We start from the raw sequence: 27,914 nt of genomic DNA, 5'->3' as shown, positions 1-27,914 counted from the left end.
TATCTATTTCCCCAATTCTGACTGTTTAGGATGAAATTGAGTGTCTGCCTGAAATTTTCCAAAAGGTTAGGTCACTTTTAAGAAAATATGTAAAATATTTATGTTTCCCTTTGCAGAGGAGACCTAAAATCTACCAAATAACAAAGCCTTCCTTTTAGGATATGTCCAAATTTGGATCAAGTATATACGAATTGAAGTTTTTCCATGATCAGAGAAGGAGTTCTTGATCTTTTGGGCTGTATTCACTAAAATGCTAGTCAGTATGGAAACATGATTAACCATGATATTACATGGAGCTAAGCAAGACAACTCCAAAAGATAATGTGGAAGATCATGCTAACTCAGGGAACTTAAAAGCCTGCTCATTTCATGTCTGTGAATGAACAATAGCTACAGAAACCACAAAGAGGGTAAGAATCAAAACTCCTACAGGAAGAAGACTGAGAGAAGAGGCAAAGGGCTGGAACTAAAATCCAAGAGAGGAATGAGACTGACTTGGAATCAAGGTGAGAGAAACTAAAGCTAACTTGGTAAACAATGTCCTGGCACAGCTGGAACAAGAGACTAGAATGACTTGACAAAGAGACTGACACAGAGCAGAGAGAAAAACATGAGGAAGAAGAAAATTGTAATTGGCAAAGGGGAACTGAGTAAGAATAAAGAAGATGGATTATGGGCACTATATGGTTCCTAACTCTCAGAATGTACAGAATTAAAAGAAGTGAAAATACAGGTAATGATAAGAAAGAACACAAAGAGTAAGTACATTATGAGACTGGACTCAAGATCTGCCTAAACAGTACACTAAAACAGGCCAAATTTGGAGGAAGTCTAAACTAGAAGATGATGAATCTGAGAAATACTGTCAGAATAAGCTGGATTCAAAAAGAAACAGAAAGTGAGAAGAAAAAGGTAATCAGACTGGGATCTGTAGAAACAAACAGAAGACTTGATGGCTTATGTGGGAAGGAAGAGTGGATTAGAGAGGAAGCTTATGCTGCAATAAGTTAGAGGACAGAAACAAGAATTGTTAATAGTAAAAGAAAGGATTACAGAACACAGGTATGGAAAAAACAGCAACGAAAAAGAGACAAATTAGAAGGAAAAAAATAACAAAAGAGAGTGCCTTGGCAAAGAAGATCTCATAGACACATCTTTACCATCCAGTGCAACAATCTGAAATCGCTCAACATAAATTAACTGGACTTTTCAGTGCACTGACTTGAGAAATATTTTTGAAGCGACTTAACAAACATCCCACAGCAACAGAAACATAAAATTGTTATTATTGACTCAAATCATAAGCCAGAAATCCTTGTGGATGGTCTAATGTTTCCATGTGTCTAAGCGGATATCTAAGTGAACTACAAGCCAATGTCTTGAAATGGATTTTTCTCTCTCTCTTCTTTTTTTTTTTTTTTTTTTAAAAATCTGGTTTCTCCAAAAAACCACACTGAAGAACTTCCAAACCTGAGTAGAAGACTATACACTATCCAGCTGTAAAATTAAGCACTTAAAATTTAGAAAATGTCTTTGTGTATCTGTTCTGGAATTATTTTCATAATTGAAAACATGGATGATGAAATTACATGAGATCATGTATCATTTTTTCTCCCTAGCCTGTTAAATTCAATGAAAGCAAGTTCTACATGCCTTTTAAAATCTGCATTTAGGTAATTTTTTAATATGCAATCTCAAAGTGAATTAAGCAGTATCTTGTAAAATGTCATTCTGTAGTCTATTCAAAAAGATTAGGTATATGTTGTTTGATAGTTAATACATAGAAAAATATGTATGTATCCCCACAAAAAAGAAAAAAAAAGAAAAAAAGAGAGAAGGAAAGATATATGCACAAGAAACCCCTTGGTAAAATATGAGTAAATTCATAGAGAGCTTAAAAATGAGATGCTTACTACACAGAGTTTAAAAATCCTAAATGAAAGACAGCAGTCCTTGAACTAGAATATATAGACAGTAGTGACACTGAGAAGAAAGGAACAGGAAAGCAGGAATTTTTTAAAGTGAAGCTGTACCATACACTGCTCATAAAAAAGTTGAAGAGTTTCTAACAACTCTCATCATGAAACAAGGGATGCAAAAATAATCAAGCTGGGGGCTCTGTCAAGAGCAAAAAGAATTGAATAAGATTCAAAAAGAAAGTGAAATAAAAGTTTCTTTGTTTTTTGTTCTGAGTTGGAAGACTTTTCACTGTAAGAAAGTCATAATTAAACTGCATTAATTTAATTTCACTGACTAACACGGTAGTAAAGTTTGAATTGAGAAATAGAACCGATAAATGTTTTTCAGTGGAGATATACATGGGTCTATTTTTGAACTAAGGTTCAGGTCCTAATTATTCTTTTTTTCCTGGAAAGCACTATTTTACTGCTATCAGAGGCTCCCTGAAAAGCTAGAATTCAGGGAGGAGAAGAATTAAGAATTCTGGGCAGTATTTTAAAAACAAAGGCACAGATCCCATTGTATTTCACTTTCAAATTCTGGTCAGAAGATCGCAGTTCCCAAGGCAAATATAATGAAAATTAAGCTTAAATTTGCAGAGAAAAGAAAACCACAAAATTGTGATGCCAGTTAGACAATGTAAATATGTAGGAGACTCATCTAAAGCACCAATATTGGTTGGCCAGAAACATATTAGGAGGAGAGAAGGTAGTTGATTGTCACAGCCTACTCACAAATTGGATATGAGGATATAAAAAAACTATACTGTCTAGCTAGGTATGAGAAATGGTTAACTTCTAATTCTTGCAAAATATTTCTGTGCCCATCTTACAACTTAATGTTGACTATAGTACCAATGCTCAGGAAAGTGATGAAACAAAAAATACAACCAGAAATTCACACCAATGTTTATGGAGTTATAAAAATCATAAAGAATGGTCAGATAAGAATGGACAACCCCCCCCCCCCAACCAGCCCCATCCAAAAAATTACCTCAAGAAATAGAAAAGAAAAAATAGAAAAATAGTTACTAGGGAGCATAAAGCAATAACTATGATTTCTAGAAGGAATATAATATTCTTTCTAGAACATAATACAAATATGTTCTTAGATCATAACATACGGGCCATTAACAGAAACAAAGTCCTAAATTAGATGGATAACTATTTAGTCCAACTGAACAACGGCTACTCTTTCTTTAGGTTATACATTTATTTAAGCTTTATTCTTTTAATATTGGGTCAATTTAATGAACAATTATATTTCCCTTTGAACATGTAACAGGGAAGCAAATCAAATACTTTAAAGTAAACAAATGCTTTCCTTAAACTAAGATATACTATGCTAAAAGCATTTCTTTTATTACTTAATTGATTTTGCTTTGTCAAGGAACAGAATTAAGTTAGTTTAGGATTAATGTATCCCATCCAAATTTTTCAGAAAAAATAGTAAATTTGGCTTATAAAAACCTTGACATTGTTTTATTCAGAATTCAAAGAACCTGCCTTTGGAAAAAAAGATCTATAGAAAGAACATAAAAGTTGGGAAGTTCCCAAAAATATTTCTTAAAATCTTGATTTAGTCTTTCTAAAATCCCCTGTGAATTAAAGGATAATAACTTCAAAGTGTTGGAAGTTTTGTCTTAACAAAGACATGATCATTCATACATTTCCCTGTACTATATATAAAAGGTATTTTATTTCAGTATCACATAAATTTGAGAGGGATTTTTTTTTAGTAATTATACTTAAGAATCCATTATCTTTCATTTCTAGACTTTACTTTTCAGCCTGTAAGATCTCAACAATTTATTGATATAATTTCTAAATTACAAGTTATAAATAAGGAACATGTATGACACTCCCAAATAACAGCTCTTGATTCCTAACAATAATTGAATTCTGAGCAACAACCAAAACTATGGATGTTGGAAAGTGAACTTAGTAACATTTTACTAATTAAAGATTGTCAAACCATTGAGGCTGAAATCTCCTGAAAAAATGGTACAAGAGCTTGATTTAATAATTTATTGAAATGACAGCCCCTCTAAAGCCACAGCATCTTTATAATAATCTGTAATACAACTACTAAATCACTGAAACAGTTCCTAGGCATCTTCATTTAATATTTCAGAAGGCAAAACCAAGAGAGACTATACAACAGGAAAGCATTTTATAACAAATACATTCTCAGTAAAGGCAAATTTATAATGTTTTCAGATTAAGGATACCATGGGGCTAATAATTTAATTTTGATCATTGAAAAGCAACAGTCTTTGGCAAACAGAACTAATGTAATAAATATGTTTCTATACTGCATATGAAATGTACAAAGCTGACAGTAATGTCTGGTTTTATATCTCATAAGTGATACAATTGAATGTATCACCACTGTTTAATTTCTTAAATCAATTATGATAAAATTTATATAGACGCATATGCAGAAACATGTAAAAAGATGTAAGACCTGGACTTTTTTTCTTTAGTTCCTGGACTACTGAAAGGAGAATGAATACATAGGCATGGTGTATTAGATGTGTATTTTATGAAAGTATACATATATTACCAGACATTGTAAACTCTCTCTCTCTCTCCACCCCTTCCCCTCCACATTTATGACTCTGCCAGTTGATTGTTCTTTCCTGCTCCTCTCCTAATTTCTCCTGACTGAAAGTATAATGCAATGACACTTTTATCTTCCAGAGAAAGATCTTTTTCCCAAGATCCACACAGGCAAGTTCTACATGCTGAAACAATTCACTTTAATTTATTTTTGGATGGAGTTACAGTATAGGTTACAGTCTAAACAGTGGTTGCACACTAATATGAATGCAGTGTATACTATTTAACTCAATTATTCAAGATATGCACCCATTCAATTCTGGATATATGAATAACAATAATTTTGCCATTGATATCAGTTTAGAGCCATCTCGCCTAAATTCAGGATCTTAGCAGGTAGAACTCTCATCTAATTTAAATTGTGTGGCTTCATCACTAACCAATGGAGAGGAACAAGAAAACTAAGGGCACAATTCATTCTTTTCTAAGATAGCAGGCACAAAGACAGAATTATATTCTTTCTCCATTGATGCAATTAACTTAGACTATGATGATAAATTTTATCTAATCTAATTTTAAGATTGTAAATGAAATGAATAAGCACAAACATATTGAGTCACTATTATCCTTTGCTTGTGGTGAACTAATGTAAATAAATCTTTATTCTACAGCCTCTACAAAGTACGTCAGAAAAATAGAGATTTCAAGTATTTTACATGTTTTTCTTGAATTTTAATTTATTTTTCACTGAAAATAAAAATTCAGCATATATGGAAACATAATCAAAAAGTAAATCCAGCAATTTATATATATAAATTATATGAAATACCTAATTTCTATTTTGAAAACATTTCAAGAAACTTCACTACTTAGGAATTTTGATAATTTTGCCAAAGTTATATGCTACAGTTTATATTATCTGTAATGTGTTTCTTGTGGGTTTATAGTTTTTATTTATTTGAAAGACATTGTACACAAGTAGAAAAATATAGCATGTCATATTATCAGAAATATATTAACATTTCTTCAGTTACATCACACAATATAAGACAGGAAACTTAAAATTCTATACTTTTATGACATTCAAGAATTATTTTTTCATTTTTTCTATATATAGATTCTTTTGTTACCTTCTATTGTATTAGAGTGGTAAAAATATAAGCCTTTAAAAGGATCCTCTAATACTGAGCTATAGTGAGTTCAGTGGGATCATATACTACAACATAACTGGTAATCAACATGACAGAAATCTGTGCCTTGGTTTGTGATATGTGTTCTGGTGTTCAGGTAACAAAACATGCATTTTTCAAAGCTCTATTAGAAAAAAAAAAAAAGAGGAATATTAAAAAAAAACAACCTTTTTCATACTTTAGGGAAAAGAAAATCTTCTCAGGACTCAGACACGAGAAGACCTACAATACATGACAGGGAACTTCCCACTAAAATCATTGGAGGAAAGTCTATTGATATTAAAGTTTTTAAACAAAACTGTAGTAAATGTATGATACAAATAAACAGAAAGATAAGCAGCATGTGTTATTAAGGATTCCAAGCATGCTCAGTTCTACCTAACATTTTAAAGTGATCTTTAACATTGATATTGAAAAGATCTATAACTTACTTGAGGATCTTGCTGAGTGTCTGTGTGGCGGCTTATTTTTTTCTCTGTTCTCAGTCAAAGCACTTCCACTGGCCATGGAAACAAGGTCTAAATCCATGTCTTCTCTACTTACATGGCTTGCCTGGAAGCAGTGGGAGAGAATGTACACAATCATGAAACAAAATATAACATTTTCTGAATGTAGCTCACATTACTCCAAATAAACAAACAGGTCTGTCAAACAACCTTCTTCAAAATGATACCACAATCCTTTTTTGTTGCCTAGGCTGAACAAATGCACTATGTCAAAGCATTTTTGTAAATAAGAGCCGATCTTAAAATTGTGGTTTGTGATCTGAGTCAATGCAACAACAAAAGAAAACATTTTAGTACAGTAATTTTGAAGAAAATCAATCTTGCAGAGGGCTGATGAAACCTTAAACAGCTTAAGATCATTTACTGACCAGTCTATAATTTAAGTTATAGTTGAATGTCAGAGATGTCATATTGGATTATTTCCTGCAATATTTATGCTTTATCCAGGACACGTATCACTTCAATCAGTCATGGGCCCAGTGAGTAATTTAATCTTTTAAGTTTTTGCTAATTAACCATAACCATCAGACAGCATTTTAATTATACTTTAGGCAATGGTATTATATTAATTATAAACTTCTAACGTGCAGTGGTGGTATGCTTTGGCATAAGGCATGTTAGCTGCACACACATATGACAAAATAAAAATGAAAATCATATTTCATTTTAGCAATGCTGCTTTGGGAAAATATAGGGCAAAGTTTAAAAACAGACCTGGAAGATACCACCCACTGTAAATTGCAGATTTGTTATTTTTGCAGAAACAACTTCACATTTACTGAAGAAGATAACGAAAATCTATTCAGCACCAAAAGCAGCCTCTAACAAGATACTGAGGGCCGGTAACAATGATGGGGAAAAATCAGACACTGCTGATGAACAGCCTACAAAATCGCCAGCGTAGAGTCAGTCGGCTGGAAGTACTGAACATAAGGATATACCTTTCTAGTCTCTGGACCTTCAAAAGTGACGTCCAGAAAAGTAGATGACATCTTTCCTCTCTCTGGGCTGAAGAGCTAGGTGTCCTTCAGAAGCTAGGTGTCTAACTGAGTATTTGTTTTTTAATATAAAAACAAACAAACTACAGAAAAGGAAAGACTTTGCTAGTGGTAATGTCACTAAATTTTTGTCTAACACTGTAGTAGCAAGATTGCTCAACCAAGTATTGACAGACTGGGTCTCAACTCCATCCTCAGGGGGCTAAAGCCCACAGCTCCCTTTTTCTCAGGAAAGTGCTGTTACTATGAAGTTGTAGGCCATTCTGGAGGAGATGATTTCCAGACTTCCTGTTCAAACTAGCTCACTGTACCAAAAGCAGCACTGCACCAATGCAGACAGACTTTGTAGTCCAGTCTAACTTAGAGAACTCAGATGAAATGGAGACCTGTTTCATTTCCTTGTCTTTACTCAGTCACTGTTTAATGTAAAATTCATTAAAAAGTCCATGCATTTTCAAACCCAAAACTCCAAAGATACAGAGATTTTACACTCTTCCTTAGTGATTGCATACCCTTTGTGTCCACACAGAAAGTTTATATCTTATTTTCTGATGATTACTTTTCTTATGTTTAATGACGAGGATTTTAAAGTTTTGCTTTGCACAGCTAGTCTTTATTATTGATGTTAACATCAGTACTTTATTTTCTCTTCCATAGCAGTGTGAAGAAACTTTGAAAAAATTGTTTTACTCTGTCAAATATTTCTATTTTTTTGGCCTTAATATTTACAGTTGCTTTAAGCTTATGAGAGCTTCCTATTTTCAAAAGCTTTTAGTCTTTCATTAGTAGACTAATTCATAATGCAATGATTGTGATACTCAAAGAGATTCAAACCAATAGAACTGGTCATTCTTATTTCTATCTAACCTGCTTCAACACACAGCAAAAGTTTTTTAATGTCCCAATTCCCAAAGACCCAGGAGGCCACAGAATTTTATACAGCTAGCTTTTCTATTGTATTATTATCCAATCCCTACCATCATAGAAACTAAGGCTTTATCATCTTGTAGACAGCAATATTCAGGGTTATATGCTAGATTTCATTAGGGCTGTCTTGATCTCTGATGTAAATTATTTGTTATTTTATTTTAAATAAAGATAAGTGTTTTTACCCAGTTACAGTCAGAGTAATACTTAAGGTTATATTAATCACTGGAGCAAACTCAATTTTGGCTTTTCAAAGAAGCTGACTGAAAGTCCTCTGAAGATAATTAAAACCTTCCCTTTTTCATTTATGATTTAGAACCAAAATTTGGAGGAATTTAAGATATGGCACAGTTTTTCACAGACTGTAGTACTGGACTTCCATTTGTAGTGATCACCATAGTTAACTCTTCATACTTCAAGCCGTTGGTTTTATTACCACGAACCCTTCTTACTAATTAATTGGAAACTAATTTCAACCAGGAGGAATCTTTGCCTTGAACACAGTTTTGCATCTGTATATTTGTCTATTTCTAGGCAAAATTATCAAGACGTTCTGCAATGTTATTCAGAGAGAAAAGGTGCTTTTGAATTCAAGTTACATCTAAATGATTTGGAGATACTGATCAATAGTGAAGTGGTTAATCCTGTAGGTAACTTAAACTTCATACAAAAAGAATCAGGAAGTCTATCCTACTTGCTATTCCACAAAATCATATTAAAATAGTTTAAACTGTAAGTCAGCATGCCTTCCTAAGCACTTATATGGTATTCACTAGTGAGAAAAATCCACAAAGATTTTTATAGATTAACATAAGAAGGTCTTAGATTTACTACAGGTTACTACAGAAGAAATAATCTCCAGCGAGGAGACTTTATTGTTTATGTGCAACCATTGAAATGCCATTTTTTATCCACAAAAAAGAAAGTCTTAAATTACTGGAATGTGCACAAATATCATTTAGAAAACTATGAATCCAGTATTTTCAGAATGCAGCTTATGGAACACATAAAAAGCAGGGATTGTCTAGTACATCAGAAAACTTTATGGTCGAGCATACGACATAGGAATAAATTACTGGAAATGCCCATGAATGCTTTCCTCTTCTAATGCTTGCTCTCTCTCTCTCTTTTCTTTTAATATATATTCTACTTTCTTTCAGTTTACAAGAATTTTTTGATAATGATTGCAGCTGTTAACTTGATTTTTTTCATGATTGTATAGCTTTTAAGTAAGCTACTGTGCAAAAGCAGTAGGAGTATGTTCACATTTCAACCTTTAAAAGAGAACCTATATAAATTTTAAAACCAAAATTCTCCAGCCATCTGTGTGTACAAACCACATCATTATTTCACTGCCTATATTGTACTGCTTTCTGCATTAGAGATATATTTTATTCCATTTTCTATTTTTTGAACCATCTATTGCATTTTTCTCTGTATTGCATTCATGTGGAACAGCTATGTTATTATGTGGCACAGGCTGTGACAATTCCATAACTTTTGCAGTTATGTGGGCACACCACATAATTCTATTGTGGGATTGCAGCAGTATTTTGTGGACAGAACTGCTTAGTGTAAATACATACAATCCACCTATGTGCACATATGCTTACCAATAATTACATAATATGTAATTTAGATAACATTATTAAATTATGATTTGCTCAAATTAGATAAATTACTGTTTTAGACTCGACCTAACAAACAACTATTGGTGCTGCTGCAATCAAACCCAACAACAGTCATTTGGTTCATGATTTCAGCCCGTTGAATTTTAGAAGAACCTAAGAATTGGACACACCTGCCAGAGAAAAATATTTGACAAAATCTGTCTTAAAGAAAACTGTAATAGTAACATCTAAGGCTTAAAAGCATTTTTTTCAAAGGTGAATTTTACAAGAGTTTATGGAATCATTTCAAAAACATGCAAATTGCATAGGTTGTGAAGCTGAAGAAGAAAGAGGTTAGAAAGGGGCAAGATTGCTCAGAGAACAAAATGAGGCATGTGACACATCATCTAACTGGGAAATACTTTTTATGCAATATATTACATCACATATATGAGTATAAAACACTAATTCTGCATAGCTTCTAAACTTTTGCCCCATTTTTAAAAACCATACAACATTATATCAATAAAAATATTGCTAATTTGGTATTAAAATGTGAAGTCTATATATACAGAAATGGAGTGAGCATATATTGGCCTGTAGGCATCACAACTACTTGCTATCAAAGGAACTTTTGGGTATCTCTGACATAGTCTTTTAATTTTGTAAATCTTCAAATTGTTACACTGCTCATATCTCCCCTCATGCCAACTTACATGACTGCCAGTTTCAGAAAATCCAATTTTTTTTAAAATGCTACACAAAGAGTGAATAATGAAAAGAGGAGAGGGCATTTTAAGATGTAAAAAAATATAAAAAAAAATTGTAGGAATAAGTCTGATTTCATGCAATGTTTTCAATAATGTCACCATATAAATATACAATTCCAACTTACTGTATTTCAATAAATGACACTGAAGGCATATTAGAATGATTTAGGTATGTGATATACAGAATTTGATAATATTGAAAGTTGTTCAATTGAATACATGTTTTCAGTAAATAATGTAGTTGGTATTGAACCATATTTAATTTTTATCAATTTTTTTTGAAAATGCAGATTTAGAAGCTTCAAAAAACCACACAGTGGCGTTTGATCTCTTAAAAACAAACTCAGTGTCAAATCATGAAGCTAGAACCCTATGTACATACATGGGGTTTTGTGCTAAAATATTTTCTCCTGATCTCCATCAGGGGATGATTTGACTGCCCAACAGAGATAACACTACAGAATTACATTAATAAAAAAATTCTCCTGTTTTTACACCAGGTATGGATTGGAAATACCTCAGTTCTGCAAAATCTGATGAAGAAACAAGTTCTTACCACAAGTTGTACTTGTCTATTGTCACATATCACAGGATCTAACTCAGGCAAAAAACGACAGCTGGGAAAAATGCAGAATAGAAATTTCAGTAACTCCCACTGTACTGGGCTCACTAAAATACCTGCACAGAATCTTTTCAGGAAACAATCCTGGTTAATTATCTAAAATAATTCCACGATTAAGATGCATCAGAGAAATTAATATTAACTGATAAATTAGAAGAGCACTTAGTATTAAATTTTTTGTACTTAAGATGAAAAAAATAATTAACAATTGTTTATTCAAATGACAGAATATTAAGTTAAAATATAAATGTCAATATGTACAACCAGCATGCCTTTTGTATGTGTTGGCATAAATTGTAGAAAAAACAGTTTTCATATTACTTTTTGTAAGAATAAAATTGTTTTCAGTTGAATAAATATATCAGCTGTTCTAAACTGTCTACCAATAAAGTTAGAATGGAGATCAGTTGGACTTTTGGCACAGTAAAAACTGGTTTCATGACCTTCAAAAAAGTCAGTACAAATAGTAGGGCATTGCATACACCTGCAGAGGTAGCACAATAATATTTAAGAAAATTATTTTATCAATTTCTGTGTCTTCTTACTTTCAAACATCAGTACATGTTACATTTCAGTGTTTTCATTCAAATTAAAAGTCAAGGAAGACATCTTAAGCAAACACTATGAGTATTTCTCTACTATGGATCATGACTGAAAGATAAATATTTCTTCAAAGCCAGATAAATATTTCCTAAGGAATGTGTTTTTCATATAGATTCTACAGACATTGATACAACCTGGATAGGTGGCATATTTTTCTGCACAAGACAGAACAATTTGCAGCCCATTTAATTATAAATCAAATACATTTTAAATGAAAATAATGCTAGAATTCATATACTAAACCCATTGCTTGCCTACTGACACTTTGTTTGGTTTTATTAGAGGTGCTTGGCATTGTGTCTACTAATGACTTCATTAAGATACCAATGCCTTATATTGAATTTATGATCAAAATATACTTTCTATGTCTTCATGTTAGTTTAGACAACATGAACCTTTCCCTTACTTGTATTGACATTTTACCTGTTTAATAACCAAAACTGAATATAGAAGGGACATGTTTACAACATTTTAGTAGAGTGTAGTACAAGGATGTAGATGCTGGGTTTATGTTTTGAAGACAAAATATAAATAAACACTATTTAGTTAAAAAAATGTATTTTTTACTTCCTTAATCAAATCTTACAATATAGCTAATGTTACAGTTGATTTAATTACATAAAACCATAGTATTATATCATATATGATGAATAAGCACTTTTTTCTACACTCTTTAAAGTCTAAAAATCATTGCAGTGCTAAAGTAAAACTATGTAGTTGTTTATGATGAGATTCTGAACATTTACAACTTCATTTTCAATGTGGAAGAAGTATCTAACCAATGACTACTAAGCCAATTCTAAAGGGTGCCATATTTGGGACCCGGAAATATGCTGAACCCTCTGCTAGCTGCAAAGTCATGTTTGTTTTAGAACTATTAACTTAGGTTTCACTTTACAAGACAAATTTAAAATAAAAAAAATCTAATTTAAAGGCGATGACCTCACCACTTCATATTTCTGGAACTGGCTGCTTCATAATCCAAAAGCTGTGCACGAAGACATTGGTATGTGAAGTCTTTTCTCTGTAATTTCTCATCTAACGTAGTATCCAGCTGAGAAAATTTTTTATCTGGGGAGGAAGAAAGATACTCCTGTCTTTCATCATTATTTTAAAATACATTTTCTTTAAGATTTCCTAGATAAACTTGGAACCTATGGCTTTTTGGAAAAGAAAAAAGGCAATTACTTCATTTTCATACAAAGAGTCCAACTATTTAAAATTTCTCCAGATCTATTTAAGAAATATGTTAAATCAGTTTTAATTTGATGATTTGTTTTCTCTTTTGGGATGTAGTATTGGCCTTCTGAATAAATTTATCTTACTAGGAAATAAATCTATCCTTTATTAAGAAATTCATATAGAAGTATATATTACACATAAATTGCTTGTCACGGCTGCCATGAATGTTGCTTATTGTTCTATTTACATAATTGAAAATATACAATCATTTATATTTACTATTCTACTTAGCAATCTATGAGGTTAAAAAACCAAATCACCATTATATGCAATAGTGGACACATGACAATCTTGTTACTCTGATCTGTCTTTTAATATGATCTATTAAGACATTTAAGACATTTTAATGGCAATTTCTGATTTGGATTCCAAAGCCATTGCATCTATGATATTATTTTTCAGAAATTACTACCTACTTTTAGGTCACAAAAGGCATCTAAAGATAGAGAATAAAATGGTGACATTATGAAAAAAAAATGCATCATTCCAGAGAACCTTCAGTTTTTGGACCATTCTGCTGAATATCAGACATGGTTAGAAGCATAAGGAAGAGGATGCCAGAATTGGAAGAGCATGCAGAGGAGGCATCATTGTTGCCTGCCAACATTCATGGATTAGAAAAATTTTTCATTTTTTACCCTCATACATCAACTTTATAGGTTATATCTTTTTAGCACCTTCAACTCAGGGCTTTTATGAGACATTTGAATTTTTTTTTTTTTTGCCACAAATGTTTTTTGTTTTTCTCTTTGATGTCATTTCAGATAACACTGTTATCATCCTTTTTGCTAATTATTCCTTTTTTTTTTCTTTCAAAGATCCTTCTTTCCTCACTGATACGTGAATTCAGCAGCTACTAGATGTTTTTTTAGTAAACTGCAGGAACACTTGAGCTCGCAAAGATGACAGGTCACCTCACTTAACATCAAGTCCATTTGCTCATTATGGATGATTTAACTTTCAGTAACTGCAAAGGGGTGCCAGGGGGCAGGGAAAAAGATATCAGAAATGCCATATTTTTCATTCATGTTTTGAAAACATAAACTGAAGTTATAGGATATTCACCAATTCACCTTTTAAGAGGTTTGGTACATTACCTGTAGTATTTTTTACTTGCAATTTACTTTGCATAAGCTGCAAAATATAGCTCCTCACTGGCATTTTACCTGGCTTTGCAGTGAGCTCATTGCTTAGCTCTATGTGAAAGTAGCATAGTGCTTATTTCATTGTCTGAAATACAAATGTCTTTTGTTTATTTGTCTTAGTATAGGGAATCTCCATTCAATCGAGATCCATTCCTTAGGCTGAATGTGTTCAAGGCAAGGTCCTGGTGGAGAATATAAAGTCATATACGTCTTGCTAGTCACTCACAGACTAGAACTTAGGCAGAAGAATTTTTCCTTAGTTGATGTAAAGAACTCTCATTTACCTCCTTAGGATGAGAGAAAATGAAAATCTTGGGTGGACAATCACTGTATCTATTCAAATGAGGGTGTGCGGGCTGACTAAAAAAGTCAAGCAGTGAATTACTGAATCAGTGCCAAATATTAAAAGACTAATAATAAAACTCTTCATCAACGTCCTATATTTAAGTGGGAATTACTTACTTTTTTTCTAAATTTATGATATTGCCTTCCTGGTTCAGGAGTACAGTTTTCTAACCTTTACATTTTGAAAATTTTTTGATTCCAAGTCCACAACCACAGTGGTAACCTTATAGCTCTTCATTCAAAGACAGATGCTGATTTATAACAAGAGTAAGACACATTGTGAGTGACTTCATAAGAGCATTAATCTGGAGAATAAGCCTTCTGCATATGTTCTCCAATGAGGAATAATCTCCCAAGAAATCATATTTAGTTTTTTTCTTATATGTATTTACAGAAATGTTGGCCCAGTGTTATCACCTTTCTAAGGAAAAACACTTCTATTAAAATGATTTGTATTATTTATGCATTCACTGAAGTGTTTTTATCTTTTTCTCACTTAAATGGGAAATCAATATAGCGGATAAACCAGTATTAGAAGTTCATGTCTGAGTCTGTGTGTCAGTTGAAAGAAGATGAATATACAATAAGCTATAATAAAGCTTATCAAAATCTGATTATTTTTAACTTGGAAATTTATTTTCCAAAATGATTTTTAATAATTTTCCTTAGTTGTAGTTTCAATTTTTGATTGAATTAGGTTTGAAACACAATTGTTTTATTTAAAGTTTTGTTTAATAAACTTTTATTTTAATTTATTTTTATTTTTGCATGTTGATTATTGAAACATGATTGAAACAAAAATGTGAACAAGATAAAAGTGCACACAATAGGGTTTTCTTCCTTAAAAGTATTATATGCTATTAGACAGGGTATTCTTGTTCCATATTAGTGTTAATAGTGGCTTTTTTTCTCAAATGGACAGATGCTATTCAATAATTTGTTTATAATGTGGCAGAAAACTGCATTCTATTTTCTTATTTTGAACATACCCATATTCTTACTTTTTAGAAGTAATAACTGGCTTTTTAATTCTTACCAAAAAAAAAATCTATGCTAGGAATTAAAACACTGCATTATCACTTTTCTACTCCACTTATGAACATCATGCATTCGAGAGTCTGGTGTATCAGTATCATTAACATGCATTTGCTTGGTAGCTGTCTTAAATTAGGGCTATGTGTTTTTTGAAAACCTGGACCTGATTTTGTAGAAGTATTAACATTCATAGAAGATCCAAAGAGCTGTAAGCATTCTGCATCTTTGAAATGGATCAGACCCATCTTTAACTGTTAAATGCAGACATCTCTAAAACTATCAAAGAAAATAGAAATAAATCAAAAAAGGCATCAAACCCCAAATTAATTTCAGAGGCATTTAAAGTATCATACCCTCATTAGATTATTGCTTCTAAAACTTCAGTCTTTTTGACCTTTTTTTTTTTCACATGACACACATGCTAATCATTTAAGATTGGAATTGTCTTACACTTGGCATTAATACAGTAATGATTTTTAGGTGTTGCCAAATAAACATGGACACAGATACTGGACACTTAGGCCAGATACAATGCAGCAGTCAGGGCCACCTACTGGCAATTTCCTACAAAGTTTGACCATCTATAGAGAGAACTTAGAAAAACTTGGGCATCTGAAATATCTTTGGAACCGAGTATTATAAGAAAGCAACAAATTGTTTTCTGGGTCACCAAATCCACATGCAAACCTGTAAGAACCTGACTTTTGGGATCCAGAAAAATGCCAACCTTCATCTGTCAAATCTGTTTGCTGAGTGTGCTCTGAGGCAGTATGACTCACGTTCAGTTTAAAATATGGATGCTATTACAAACTTTAAATTAGACTATCTCTGGATAATCCGTTAAGTGAGCTAAAGGAGAAGGGCAAAGAATCGATGAACTGCTTCAGGTGAAGGGCCCTAGGTTCTACATGGAGTCAGTTTTCTTCTTACAGGTTTTTGTTCAGGATGCATGGATCTTGTCCCCTCAGCTGTAGCTGTCACTGTTAAAAGGGGACTGAAACACAGCCAAGGGAATAGCTCGACACGTGGAAGCTGGAGATTCAAATCTCATCAGGATAAGGGGTACCTGAAACCCATGTTCCCAGTGCTAGGACAAGTGCTGTTAACAACAAGCCAGCATACAAAAGGAAGGAGGATGATTACACAATGTCTGCATTCAGGGTGAACTCAAGCTCTGTGCCCAGAGAACACCAATCCTGGCTGTTGTAAATGATAGTTACTCCACTCTTCATCAATTTACATGCAAGAGGATGCTAAAGAACCTTCCACACAGTAATTTTTTTTCCAAATCAATTTGTTGATGATGGGAAGACAAAAGGTCTAACTTTAATATGTGATGCTTCTTAATAAAGAAATATATGGAGAAGTCTGCACTGTATTGAACCTTTCAAATCTTGTGTTTAGAAGGTGATTTAAATCACTTCAAACCTTGCTTCATATGGAGTACAATACAAATAAAAGACTAAGAACCCTAAGACTTACAGTGTGAAAGAGGGACTTGGAAATTCTTCAGCATTCTAAGTTTTCCTCCCTTAACAAAAAAATCTGTGACCAGAGTTACTTTTCTTAATATGTATTCTGAAAATGGTGTTCTTAATATAGGAATTAAGTAGCTGAACTTGCATACAAAATTATTGTCTACACTATTAATATATTAAATTTTTCTTTGTCAGTATTGTGGCATAAATTGCCAGTCAGAAATATATATTAAAAAGGCATATGTGTCTGAGTACGAATGCACAAAATCTTTAAAAAAATTCTTACTGAAAATTAAAATTATCTACCCTGTGAGGATTTATAATTTCTACTGTCTTCTATACAGTTATATCATGTTTGTAATAAACATTTATCAATTACCTTGAAATCCCAAATCCAAAATCCAACTTTTTATCTCATTTTTTCCATGTTACAACAACAACAAAGTCTTATTTCTGTCACAGGTGTATATTACACACTGAACAGAAAGTAAGAATGACATGAGTTGTTCTTGCTATTAAGGCAAAAAAAGTGAAGTATTTGGAAACAGACAGGAAAACAACAATAATTAAAAAATTAAAACCCCGACTGCCCTTCACCCCCAAAACCCACTAGAATGTAGAAGAAATGAGAGGAATTTCTTTTTTTTTCCACAGAGAGCTTAACACATTTGTCAGAAGTGTACTTTGTCAGGAGTCTCTAAATACTCCCATCCATTACATAGCAACCACAACAGGCCCCAAATCGTTTTGGAAAAAGAATGGTATTTAGAGTGGTCTTTAGCATGCTTACAGGTATTCTGTGAATACACTTATAGTAGCAATATATACATGACTTGCAGACAGTTGGCAGCATAATGTGGCAGTAGAGGTACAGAGTTCTTACTGAAACTTCTAGCTTCCCCTGATAATGTTTATCTACAACTCAGGTCTGGAATTTTCAGATAATGGGGTACATACATTTCTACCTTAAAAACATTTTCTTCTGACATATTAGTTAATTTTAGAAGGTATTTTTTCATCTGAGTGACTTTTGACTAAATTGACTTCCATCTCTTGGACCAGAATGAATGAAATAAAAATATTTAAAGTAGTGTCTGAGTGAGTTCACAGATGAATAAAAGATAAAATAGAATTTCATCACAAGAATACTGCATCAGGTTATGACCTACAACATTTTTGATGCTTAAAAATGCTTTATCAAATATTTTATCAATTATCAACCAATAAGGAGTTTTGAACATGGGAGCACTGATCAATGTACAAGAGAATGTCTTCCAAAAATTATAATACTAGCTACTAAAAGGAAAAAAAAAATTTAAGGAGAGGGTTTTTTCCTAGAAATTGTGCCCTTTTTCTCTTTCTACCAGGCATTTTGTATTTTTTTCAAACTACAAATAAGGCATACGATATTACTATTTGATCTGCAAACCTCCTTTTCTTCTCTAATGTCTTTACCAACTAGTTGATTTTGTTTCAGCAGTTATCATATTTCAGACTGTGCTTTCTGTGTTCTCTCTTTGATGTCTTATTATTAGATTAGGCAAAAGCTGAATCCTTTAGTTCAGATTCCTAAACCACTGAAAAAGTACAAATTTCAGCTTCTGAATAGAGGAAAATGGGATTCCATATTTGTACCTTCCCATTATTTTCTATTTTGCTTTTTGTTCCTGCCCTGCAGAATACACCACTACTATTTATCCGTCCCTAGCTTACTGTTTACACTCAACTTCTTCTTCTTCCCCCATTGAGGCAAATATAAGTCTTATTTCATCCTCAATGGTGTACTTTTAAAACACATAATTTAAAGTTATTTCTCTGTATTCATATTCCAATAGTGTCAAAGAAGTCCTTCCAAAATCTCCTTATTATTTAACCTCATCTATTTCAACCCTCTGATCACACAAATGTATTGCAAACTACCACTCCATATTAAAATGCTCATGTCTTTTACTCTTCTTGTAACATGGTACATTTCCACTTGAATTGCTTCATAAGGTTAATTTTCCTAGCACTGACAACAAGACATCATTAAACACTGTTCCTTCCAATTTGACCAACTTTTGCAACTTTTATGGTTGTTATCACTTCCTGTACTCCTCCATTTACGTTAAATACAATTTCTTATTTATCTTCTATAATTTCCTTCATAACAATAGAAGTTTCATATTGTGATATTTTCTAAGACATATGACACTTTTCTGCATTGATGTATAGACCTAAAAAGCTATTTCAACTGGGTTGTACAGGAAGATGTCACACAGGCAACTGTTCATTTCAATTTTTTTTTTTTTTTTGCTAATTTATGACTGTTTGAATATGGAATTGCTTTGTGTTTGAAAAACTAAGCTGGTTCTTAAAAAAACCCCAAAAAACATCCCCGCCAAAACCAAAGTTCAACTCTACAAAAATGAATAAACAACAGAGGTGATACTCTACCCACATGAAGAAAAAGAGTTCCTGACGTAAACTACTTCTACCTGCAATCAGCATGCTTCAGGATCCACTCAGGTGCTTACCCTTTCAAAAAGAACATATAAGACTTTCCAGTGCTATACCATACTTTCACATTATTCTTTCGTGTAGTCTTCTGTGAACAGTGTTCTGTAGTTAATATAGTACTTGCTTCAGCCACTCTGCATGGGCAAATTTCATCAACAGCACTGCTGAGAATAAATCTGGAGTATAATCAAAAGTTACCAAGAGTTCTTTGGATAGTCAAGGCTCTTGAAGAACCAAAGAAATCAAGAGGAGTAGAAAAATATTTTGAAATAGTATGTTCAGCATTTCAGTGCTTAGTTATCCATCAGTAAATGTAAGGTATAAATAAGATGGAAGTAGATTGTAGCCTTATTGCCTACACTCTCACAGAGTTTCTGTCTCAAATTCCAAACCTGCCTAGTACAGACCTTATCTCTAGTTTTTTTCATAAACTTTGGGAATTAATAAACTCCCTAATGATGGATGTTCTCTACTGAATAGAGGATTTTATACTGTTGAGGAGAAAAACAAGAGATGCATAACATAAAACCCCCTTTTTCACAGAATATTTTGATAGATTTTATTTCTATCCATTCCTTCTTAAAATTAAATGACAGAAGCAATCAAGAACTTCAACACAAGTGTTTAGTTGCTCAGTAATGAAACTGTATTTCCAAGCAAGAAGAGATTATCACTTTATATGTAGTCCAAAGCAGAGGAATACCTTTCTCTAAATTCAATAAACCAAGTAAAATTATTTAAGACATAAGATCTTCCAAAGGAATTCTCAAAATAACAAGCACAAAGGAATATTTTGTAAGAGTGCAGGAGGTCTAACTACTATGTTGTTCACTATAAAGAGGACAAAAACGACACAATACGATCAATTTTATTGAGTGTGACAACCATTAAGGTAGGTTTTGTTTGTAGTGAAGAACTTAAAAGCAAAAGAAAGGGACTGAAAAATTCAAACCCAACAAAACTTTTGCTCAAAATAAAAATTTGAGGCTTCTATGTGACAAGAAGATGCATATGCTAAGTATTAAAAAAACCAAAAAACCCCACCATTACTCGGGAGCAGCATGCAGCTAGTCAGTAAAGCTGACTCATGTCACATTGTCTCATACTTTCTATGAACAGGTAATTAAAACATGTAATTGCGTGTCACAGCTTCAGAATTTTCATTTAAAAACGTCTTTCTCATATTTACTCTTGAGAATACACATTTTTTCTAGAAAGTTATCTGAATAATAGAACTTGCTTTAAAAACTCATGTTCATCAACACACATGATGTGCACTAGTACCATGCATGATTGGTACTTAATGCAGTGTAACACTGAAAGTGAAATAATGAAATCATTGTACTAATATCAATACATACTTTAGTTATGAATGCCTCTGGACTGATTAACCATTCTATCTAAATCATACATTTAATATGATATATATATATATATATATGATAGACCAAAATATTATATACTTTTCAACTTAAAAGGGTTTTATTTTTTTGGGCAAAACTATTTCTGGCTTAATTTCTGATCTTGACTTGAAATACCTATTGGTATTTGATGAACATACTGTGACAACAATTCACAGCTCTGTCAGCACAGTTATGTGTAACAGCAGAACTATTCTACATTTTCAACTACAGACACAAAGTCTACACTCAGTGCAAGGCTTCTGTTTAATTTACTTCACAGCAAAACCAAGAGGTAACACTGAAGATCAGGCCTATCATTATGACAAACATTGCATAAACAAGACTTGATTTAATGTTCATTGAATTAAATTAAAAAGAAAAAGTCTCAGATAGACTCTGAGTCTTTTCTTTTTCTTAAGACTCTACATCTAAAATGAGTTAATCTCCAACTCTGTGTAATTCTTATGTATCTCTAACCAGCTTAAAAACAACCATAAATACCAAACTTATGAGTGTCTATAAATAAATATAGACATAAAAGCACTAATTCTTCCTATTAAGTTATACTTAATTAGTTGATACATCATGGAAGACGAAAAACAATACAAAATTCCAGTGTCTTACAGATCTAATAAAAAAAAATCCATTTGTAAAAAAGGTCAGGCAAAAAAAGCAAAAGAAAACCACAATTTGCCTATGAGTTGCCCCAGGTTAATTCTCCATACATATGTCTGAAAGAGCTTAGTATTTGTATAGATTTTTTCATTAATTGAACTGAAATTTTTAGCTGGTGAACACATGAAAACAAAAAAAGAATTGAAACACTGTATATAATTACATAGAAACCAACACATATTCAAATATCCCCAACATGGAACTGACTTAATTATATTGATTTTGGATCAGTTATAGTTGCAATGACACAGGATTTTTCTAACCGTGCAGAGAAGGTTTGAATGATTTACTTACTGAATAAAGAAATCAGTTGAAAAAGGAATAAATTATCCCTGACTCCTCCTGTTCTTTTATAGAATTTTGTTTAGAACTCTATTCCAATTATTTTTTAGTGGGAAAATGAACACCAACCCCCCAGTTCTATTTGGGAACATAATTTAACTATGCTTAATCTTGAGTTTAAACAGTTAATGCTTACTGTAGGTGTACTTAAATTAGTTTCTTTTTACTAAACTTTTAATCTAAACTTGCTACCAAACTCTCCAACTCGCTGACTTTACATATGCATTTCTGTATACATATACATAAAATTTGTTTGAAAAGGAGGGAACAGCTTAAATACCATGATGGTTCCAAATAGGTGAACTTGCCTCATGTGCATTCTGTTTATATTTGCAATAGCTTTTAAGACAGCCATAACTAATTAATTTTAAAGTGTAATTTGTTTTACCAGTTGTCTAACAACAGGTTAAAACAGTTGTTCACTTTTAACTTTGCTTGTTTGCAGCTGATGATCTAATCTCCTGCAAATAGCACAGGAATTTACAGAGCATTAAGGTCTGATCCAGAAAGGAGTGAAATCCCATAAATTTCAATTAGGTAGGCAAACTCTCACTTGAGATTAAGGAAATGCAGTAGCTAATCTTATACTATTTACTCCAGAAGAAGGAAACAGATGATTATACTTTTTAAAACCTTATAGACTAAATTGAGTTATTAAAATTGTAAAATATTACATGAGAATTTGTCTTATTAAAAAAAACGTGGCCAAGCCGAGATTTTACTTGATTCTACTTCTACTGTAACAGTCACTGTCATGAAGAAGAAGGAGTAGAATATCACTTGCAAGATTGAGTGTAACAAGAAAATACCCAGTTTCTGCCTTATATGGAACCTCTTTTATAAGAAAGACCTTAATATAGTTTTCATACAAAATAAACAATTTTAATAAAAAGTAATCCAATTGAAAAGTTAACAGAATTTTTTAAAGCAGTTGAAGAAATAAAGAAATATTAAATGGTAATATTTACAGAAAAAATTTTAATGTAACTGCAGAAGTAAGTCAAAAGCATTATTTTGTTCAGCAAGATTTTTCCACTCTTCTGAAAAGATAAATTGGTTAGAAGCCCTAAGTTAGGGGTACTGATACAGAGGCTAGAAAATGGGTACATATGTGCAATGAGAATACAGAAAACACGTGTAAGTAAATACAGAAACTCGTCTGTAACTTGTACCACAGTTCTTGAAACTTTCTTTCAATCTTTGAACTTCTCCATATTCTGGTTCAGTGAATGCATCAAGGGGTACTAAAATTGGAGAAATATTGGAATAGCATCAGCACCCTCAAGGCATCCAGGTCTCAGAACAGACTCTTCTTCAGCATTCGGACTAGAAGAAGAGAAAACAGGAGAAAAGAATGCAATGATGTAGCAAAATTGTCACTGAACCCAATATAACTTCTTTTCAATGGTACTTAAAATGTCTTAATTCTACTCACCTTCTCCTGGATTCCAAACAGTTTCTTCAGCTTTCACCTGATTGGTCCTGGGTCACTACATCTTACAGTGCTCTGGGTGCTCATCAGTACTGTCTTGTTGTGTGACTGTACTAATTATACAATGAGAAAAAGGGATTTGCCCCTAATATTTCTATAATGAACAAAGATACTGTATGGGAAGTCATAAAAATATGTAACAGTTTCATAGGGGAAATAAAATTTGGAAGCAAGAAATTAGTGTGATGCATGGATAACATACATGCTTAGTAATTTAGTGAAATAGTAGTAACTATTTGTACAAAGGTATAAAACCCAAAAATCCCAAGAAGCCATAAATGTGAAAGAAGCAACTTCTAAAATTTATTCCAAGCAAGATTTTACAAACATTTCCATTTGAAATAAATGAAAGATGTTTGAAAGAGAATTTTGAATACAGTGCACACAACTCACATAGTATGATGACAGCCTATGCAGTGTTTTAGCATATGCAGACCAGACTACAAGTAGAGTCTGACAAAACCTAAGAAGGCAGACCTGGCTAAGAGTCAGGAGTCACGCTTATTAAATGGAACTCTCAGGGGTATCATGCAATCAGAGGTCACAATCGAGGCAACAGAAGCAATGTCACGATATCAGAGAAAGGGCCAATTCAGACCTGCTCCCCGACAGGCAGTGAGGTCACGGCTTGCGGCAAATAACTGTATTAAAAGGGAATATTCTCTGCACACTTTTAGAACTGTCATCTGAACAAACAAAGCCAGGTCATTGGTAGGTTAAATCAGAACTTTCTGGCTTACTAGCACATAGCTTCCTTTCTTCTTACATTCACTGCTAATTTCTCAATTACAAAATATACATCAGGTACTAAAGCAAATACTCAGTAAATTTAACTTAAAAATACACAGTAGAGTTTAAATTCCTCCTTTTTAAAAGTCACATTCTATCTTTGACAAGAGATATCACTAGTTTCTTCATAGAGTGAAAACTGCTGAGCTTGCTTCTTATCAGAAAACAAAAAGCATGCATGTGTTTTAGAGAAACATCTTTCCACAGTCAGGGTCTTAGTGAGCCTCATACTCAGTGGGAATTTAGAAACCATTAAAAAAATTACAGTTATTCATAATGTACTTGTTTAATGATGACTGTGAAAGTGAAGTTCTTTTGTCTGGGTACTTGGATTTCTTTATCTCAGTGTCTGGACTGGATTATCTACAGGATTCTACAAATGTGGTAACTTATGAAATTACAACCCCGTTGGATTAGGAACCTGACAACAAACCTGCAAAGAAAGAACTATTCTAGAATGTCATGTAAACAAAATTTTATTCAAAAATATTATCTTGAAATGCAGTCTTTCTTATCAATATGAGAAAAAAATATATAACTTCAAAATTCAGTATTTCTACCTTTTTTATACAAGCCAGATAAAATACCTGCAGTGCATCAAACTGGCACAAACCTATGAATTCCAAGCAATTGCTAACATGTTTTGATAAGAATTGAACTGTAAAGTTACAAAGTTGGAAAATGTACATTACAGAACTAACACACCATAAAAGTTACACAGGTATCACTGCATAATTGTACATTTTCATTAAAATACTTAAGTTGGAATTCCTTGTAAAATCATGTAGGTCCACCAGACATTCAATTCTGGATTACGTGAAATTTGTAAAAGGCATAAAACTTTGCTGTAAGAGTTTGCATTGTTCAATGCCTTTTTTAGATGCCTATATTTCAATTTTAGAGTGTTGTTTTGATATTTTGCTTGAAAAATGCTGCACACTACCAAAACATATGAAGTAGCTGAACAACAACATTATTAGTTATAAAACCAGAAAGATAATTCAATGTGTGTTTAATATTAAACTTGTGAAAATGGCCTCTTTGGAATACTGTAGATCTCTGACCTCATTGATAATACTAATTCTCCATAACACCATATTTCCCATTATAGAATAGGGGAAAAAAAGAAATTTCTTTAAAGCAAACTTTAATAAATTACATTTTCAAATTAATTAAAAGCTCTGGTGGAAGGCCTTCCTTTACTTCATCTCTGAAAGTGCTTAGAATAATGCAGTTATTAAAATCTATAGGTACAGGAAATATTCCTTTAATTGTGACTTAAAATATGCCATGGATTCCAACTGAAGTAAGATTTGTACCTACAAAGTATTCTAAGACTACATTATATTCCTTATTCAGAGCATCATACCAAATGGAAATTCTTTTGCAAGAGGAACATTTGTGCAATGGAACATTCATGATACTTTTACAGACACAGCATCTGTGGCCTATGTTAAAAAACCATTTGCATTGTAATATGATTTTAGTGCTTGAAACACTCATTTTGGAAAGCACTTGGAATATATCTGAATATGCACTTTTAATGACCTCTTCATTAGCAATTGTTTTTTGAAGTGTAAAAAAATGTATTGGGTCCTGTTCAGTGAAAGCAAAGCAAATAAACAAACCACCCCAATATTGAGCACAGTCCCCAGGTATCCAAACAAGACAGCAACAAATTCAACAATTACTTTTAACAGGACATGCTAAATACAAGTTTTGTAACACTTTATTTTAAAGGAATTTAACCAAACCTATTCTCCCTTATCCCCTCCAACCAAATCCTTTTGGATTTAACTTGTTGCTAAAATTATCTGTCTTTTGCACTCTAAGACCTAGGTCATGACCTTACTTAGGGACAGGAAATAGTTATCAGGTCACTGAATGGTCAAATGAAAAAGGATTTGAAATGCTTTGGTACTCAGGGATCTATTCATCTAAAATGATTGCCTTATGCAGTATTAAAAGCTGTGGATCTGAATGTGGAATCAACTTGTTAACATTTACACTGGCTGAGATGCAGATATCACACTACAAAAATTTTGGACCTAAAATATCAAGAAAAGGAGAAAAAAAGAAAGGTAGAATTGTAGGAGATGAAAATTAAACTATCTGAACTATTATATCATCTTATTCAACAATGAGAAAAAATAGTTTTCAACCTCTGATGACATTTTGGTTGAAATCTCTTTCCTACTGAAATCATCACTGGGCAGTTATTAGCAAAAGAACAATAAGATTATTTTTTTTGCATGTGAAGTTCCTTTTAGGTTGATAAAAACTGGCTAATTAGTATGTTATGAAAGCACAGGTAACCACCTATATTGTATTAAATCATAGTTTTGGAAGTTTATTGGAACAAACAAACATGCTCTCTAGCTTAGAGACCACATTTATATCTGATGCACTAATAAAATCCTTATGCCACCACAAATTACAACAGTCTGCAAAATAGCAGAGTCAGGAACAAAGACAAAGTACACAGGCAGGTGAAATATGTGGTCAGAAACCTTGAACATAGGAATACAGGAACCCTGAAGACTAAAACCACAATGAGAATTCGTAATATTAATTGGTATGTATCTATGGCAAGTACCTCCTGTGCAGGAACGTCGGGCAAGTGGAAATTTTTTTTCTTTTTGGTAATTAAATGTGAAAAGCAAGAATATTAATAAAAATGTCATATATAAAAATGTCATATGTCTAGAAAATTTATAAATACTCAGACACTGAAGTGGACTGCATAAATGCACACAAATTATGTCTTACATATTTATTTTTAAACATAATTTCAGGACTGCTTCATTCCATGCATACTGAAAAAATCCTCCACTATCATTGACAGACAGGAGGCTAGAAAATTAGGCACAGATTTTATTTTTCAGTTTTATTTTATAATAAGAAACTGGACCAGTAGAACTATGTAACCGAAGCTTGAGTGCGTGCACTGTAAGGCCCCTGCAGTCCTTTACAAGTTTTCAGCGTACCACTGTTGTGAACTGGGTTTGCACTCTGCCAGCAGAGCAGCTCTGACCCATGGAGAGCACTCCTTCAGATCAACACTGCCTCAGGCTTTACTGCTTTCTCCAAGAAGTCTTACATTTCAGGCATCAAGTTGAATTTCTTCTGGAGATGATTAACCCAAACCCATGACAGATTTTTTCCAAGATATCCAACTCCTTATGTTTATTTTATCCTGGCTCTTTTTGGATGTACTGGACACAAGTAACCTACTCATTTTACATGTTGAAGGGCTGGTGGAGAGCCATTAATTCCTTAAAATGAGAAAATATTTCAATGTGAAAGTTCTGTTGTGTGAGTTCAAACTAAATAATAAGAAACAAAGCCAGAGAATCATGATTTTAAAAGATAGATCCTCTTCTGAACTACAAGTTTCTGAAACACATTTTCATTACACTTCAGGACAGATCTAACATTCTCTGAAAATGCATTATTTTGTTTTTTTTGTCAGTGCTGTATGGATTAGAAACTGCTTCCTTAATGTGGCATACAAATTTAGAGCCTGGGAGATATGTAATAGTTGTATTTTACTGTAAACATGGGAATTCAACTCATAGAATTGCAACAAGGCCAGATTTCAAATGTGGTTATTAATCCTCTTGAGACAACAGATCAATAAAAGATTATTTACTTTAGAACTGGATGTTTACAAACAATGTGATTCCTGGGAGTTGATGCCATTAATATTTCTCCACTAAAAAG

General features: G+C 32.6%; 1 protein-coding gene across 1 annotated transcript in view; it reads right to left on the bottom strand.

Annotated features, from left to right (window-relative positions):
* Positions 1–27,914, bottom strand: part of LRRIQ1 (leucine rich repeats and IQ motif containing 1) — a 103,621-nt gene that overhangs the window by 6,126 nt on the left and 69,581 nt on the right. Inside the window, exons 24-26 of the mRNA XM_069003904.1 lie at positions 12,694–12,817; positions 11,078–11,138; positions 6,142–6,262 (exon numbers count right to left, since the gene is read on the bottom strand). Of these exons, the coding sequence (XP_068860005.1) occupies positions 6,142–6,262; positions 11,078–11,138; positions 12,694–12,817 (306 nt within the window). The remainder of the gene's footprint in view (positions 1–6,141; positions 6,263–11,077; positions 11,139–12,693; positions 12,818–27,914) is intronic.

Source organism: Aphelocoma coerulescens, chromosome 1A, assembly GCF_041296385.1.
Source record: "Aphelocoma coerulescens isolate FSJ_1873_10779 chromosome 1A, UR_Acoe_1.0, whole genome shotgun sequence".
NCBI classification, from domain to species: Eukaryota; Metazoa; Chordata; class Aves; order Passeriformes; family Corvidae; genus Aphelocoma; species Aphelocoma coerulescens.
The sequence above is the reverse complement of the archived record's forward strand: the minus strand, read 5'-3'. Positions and strand labels throughout refer to the sequence as shown.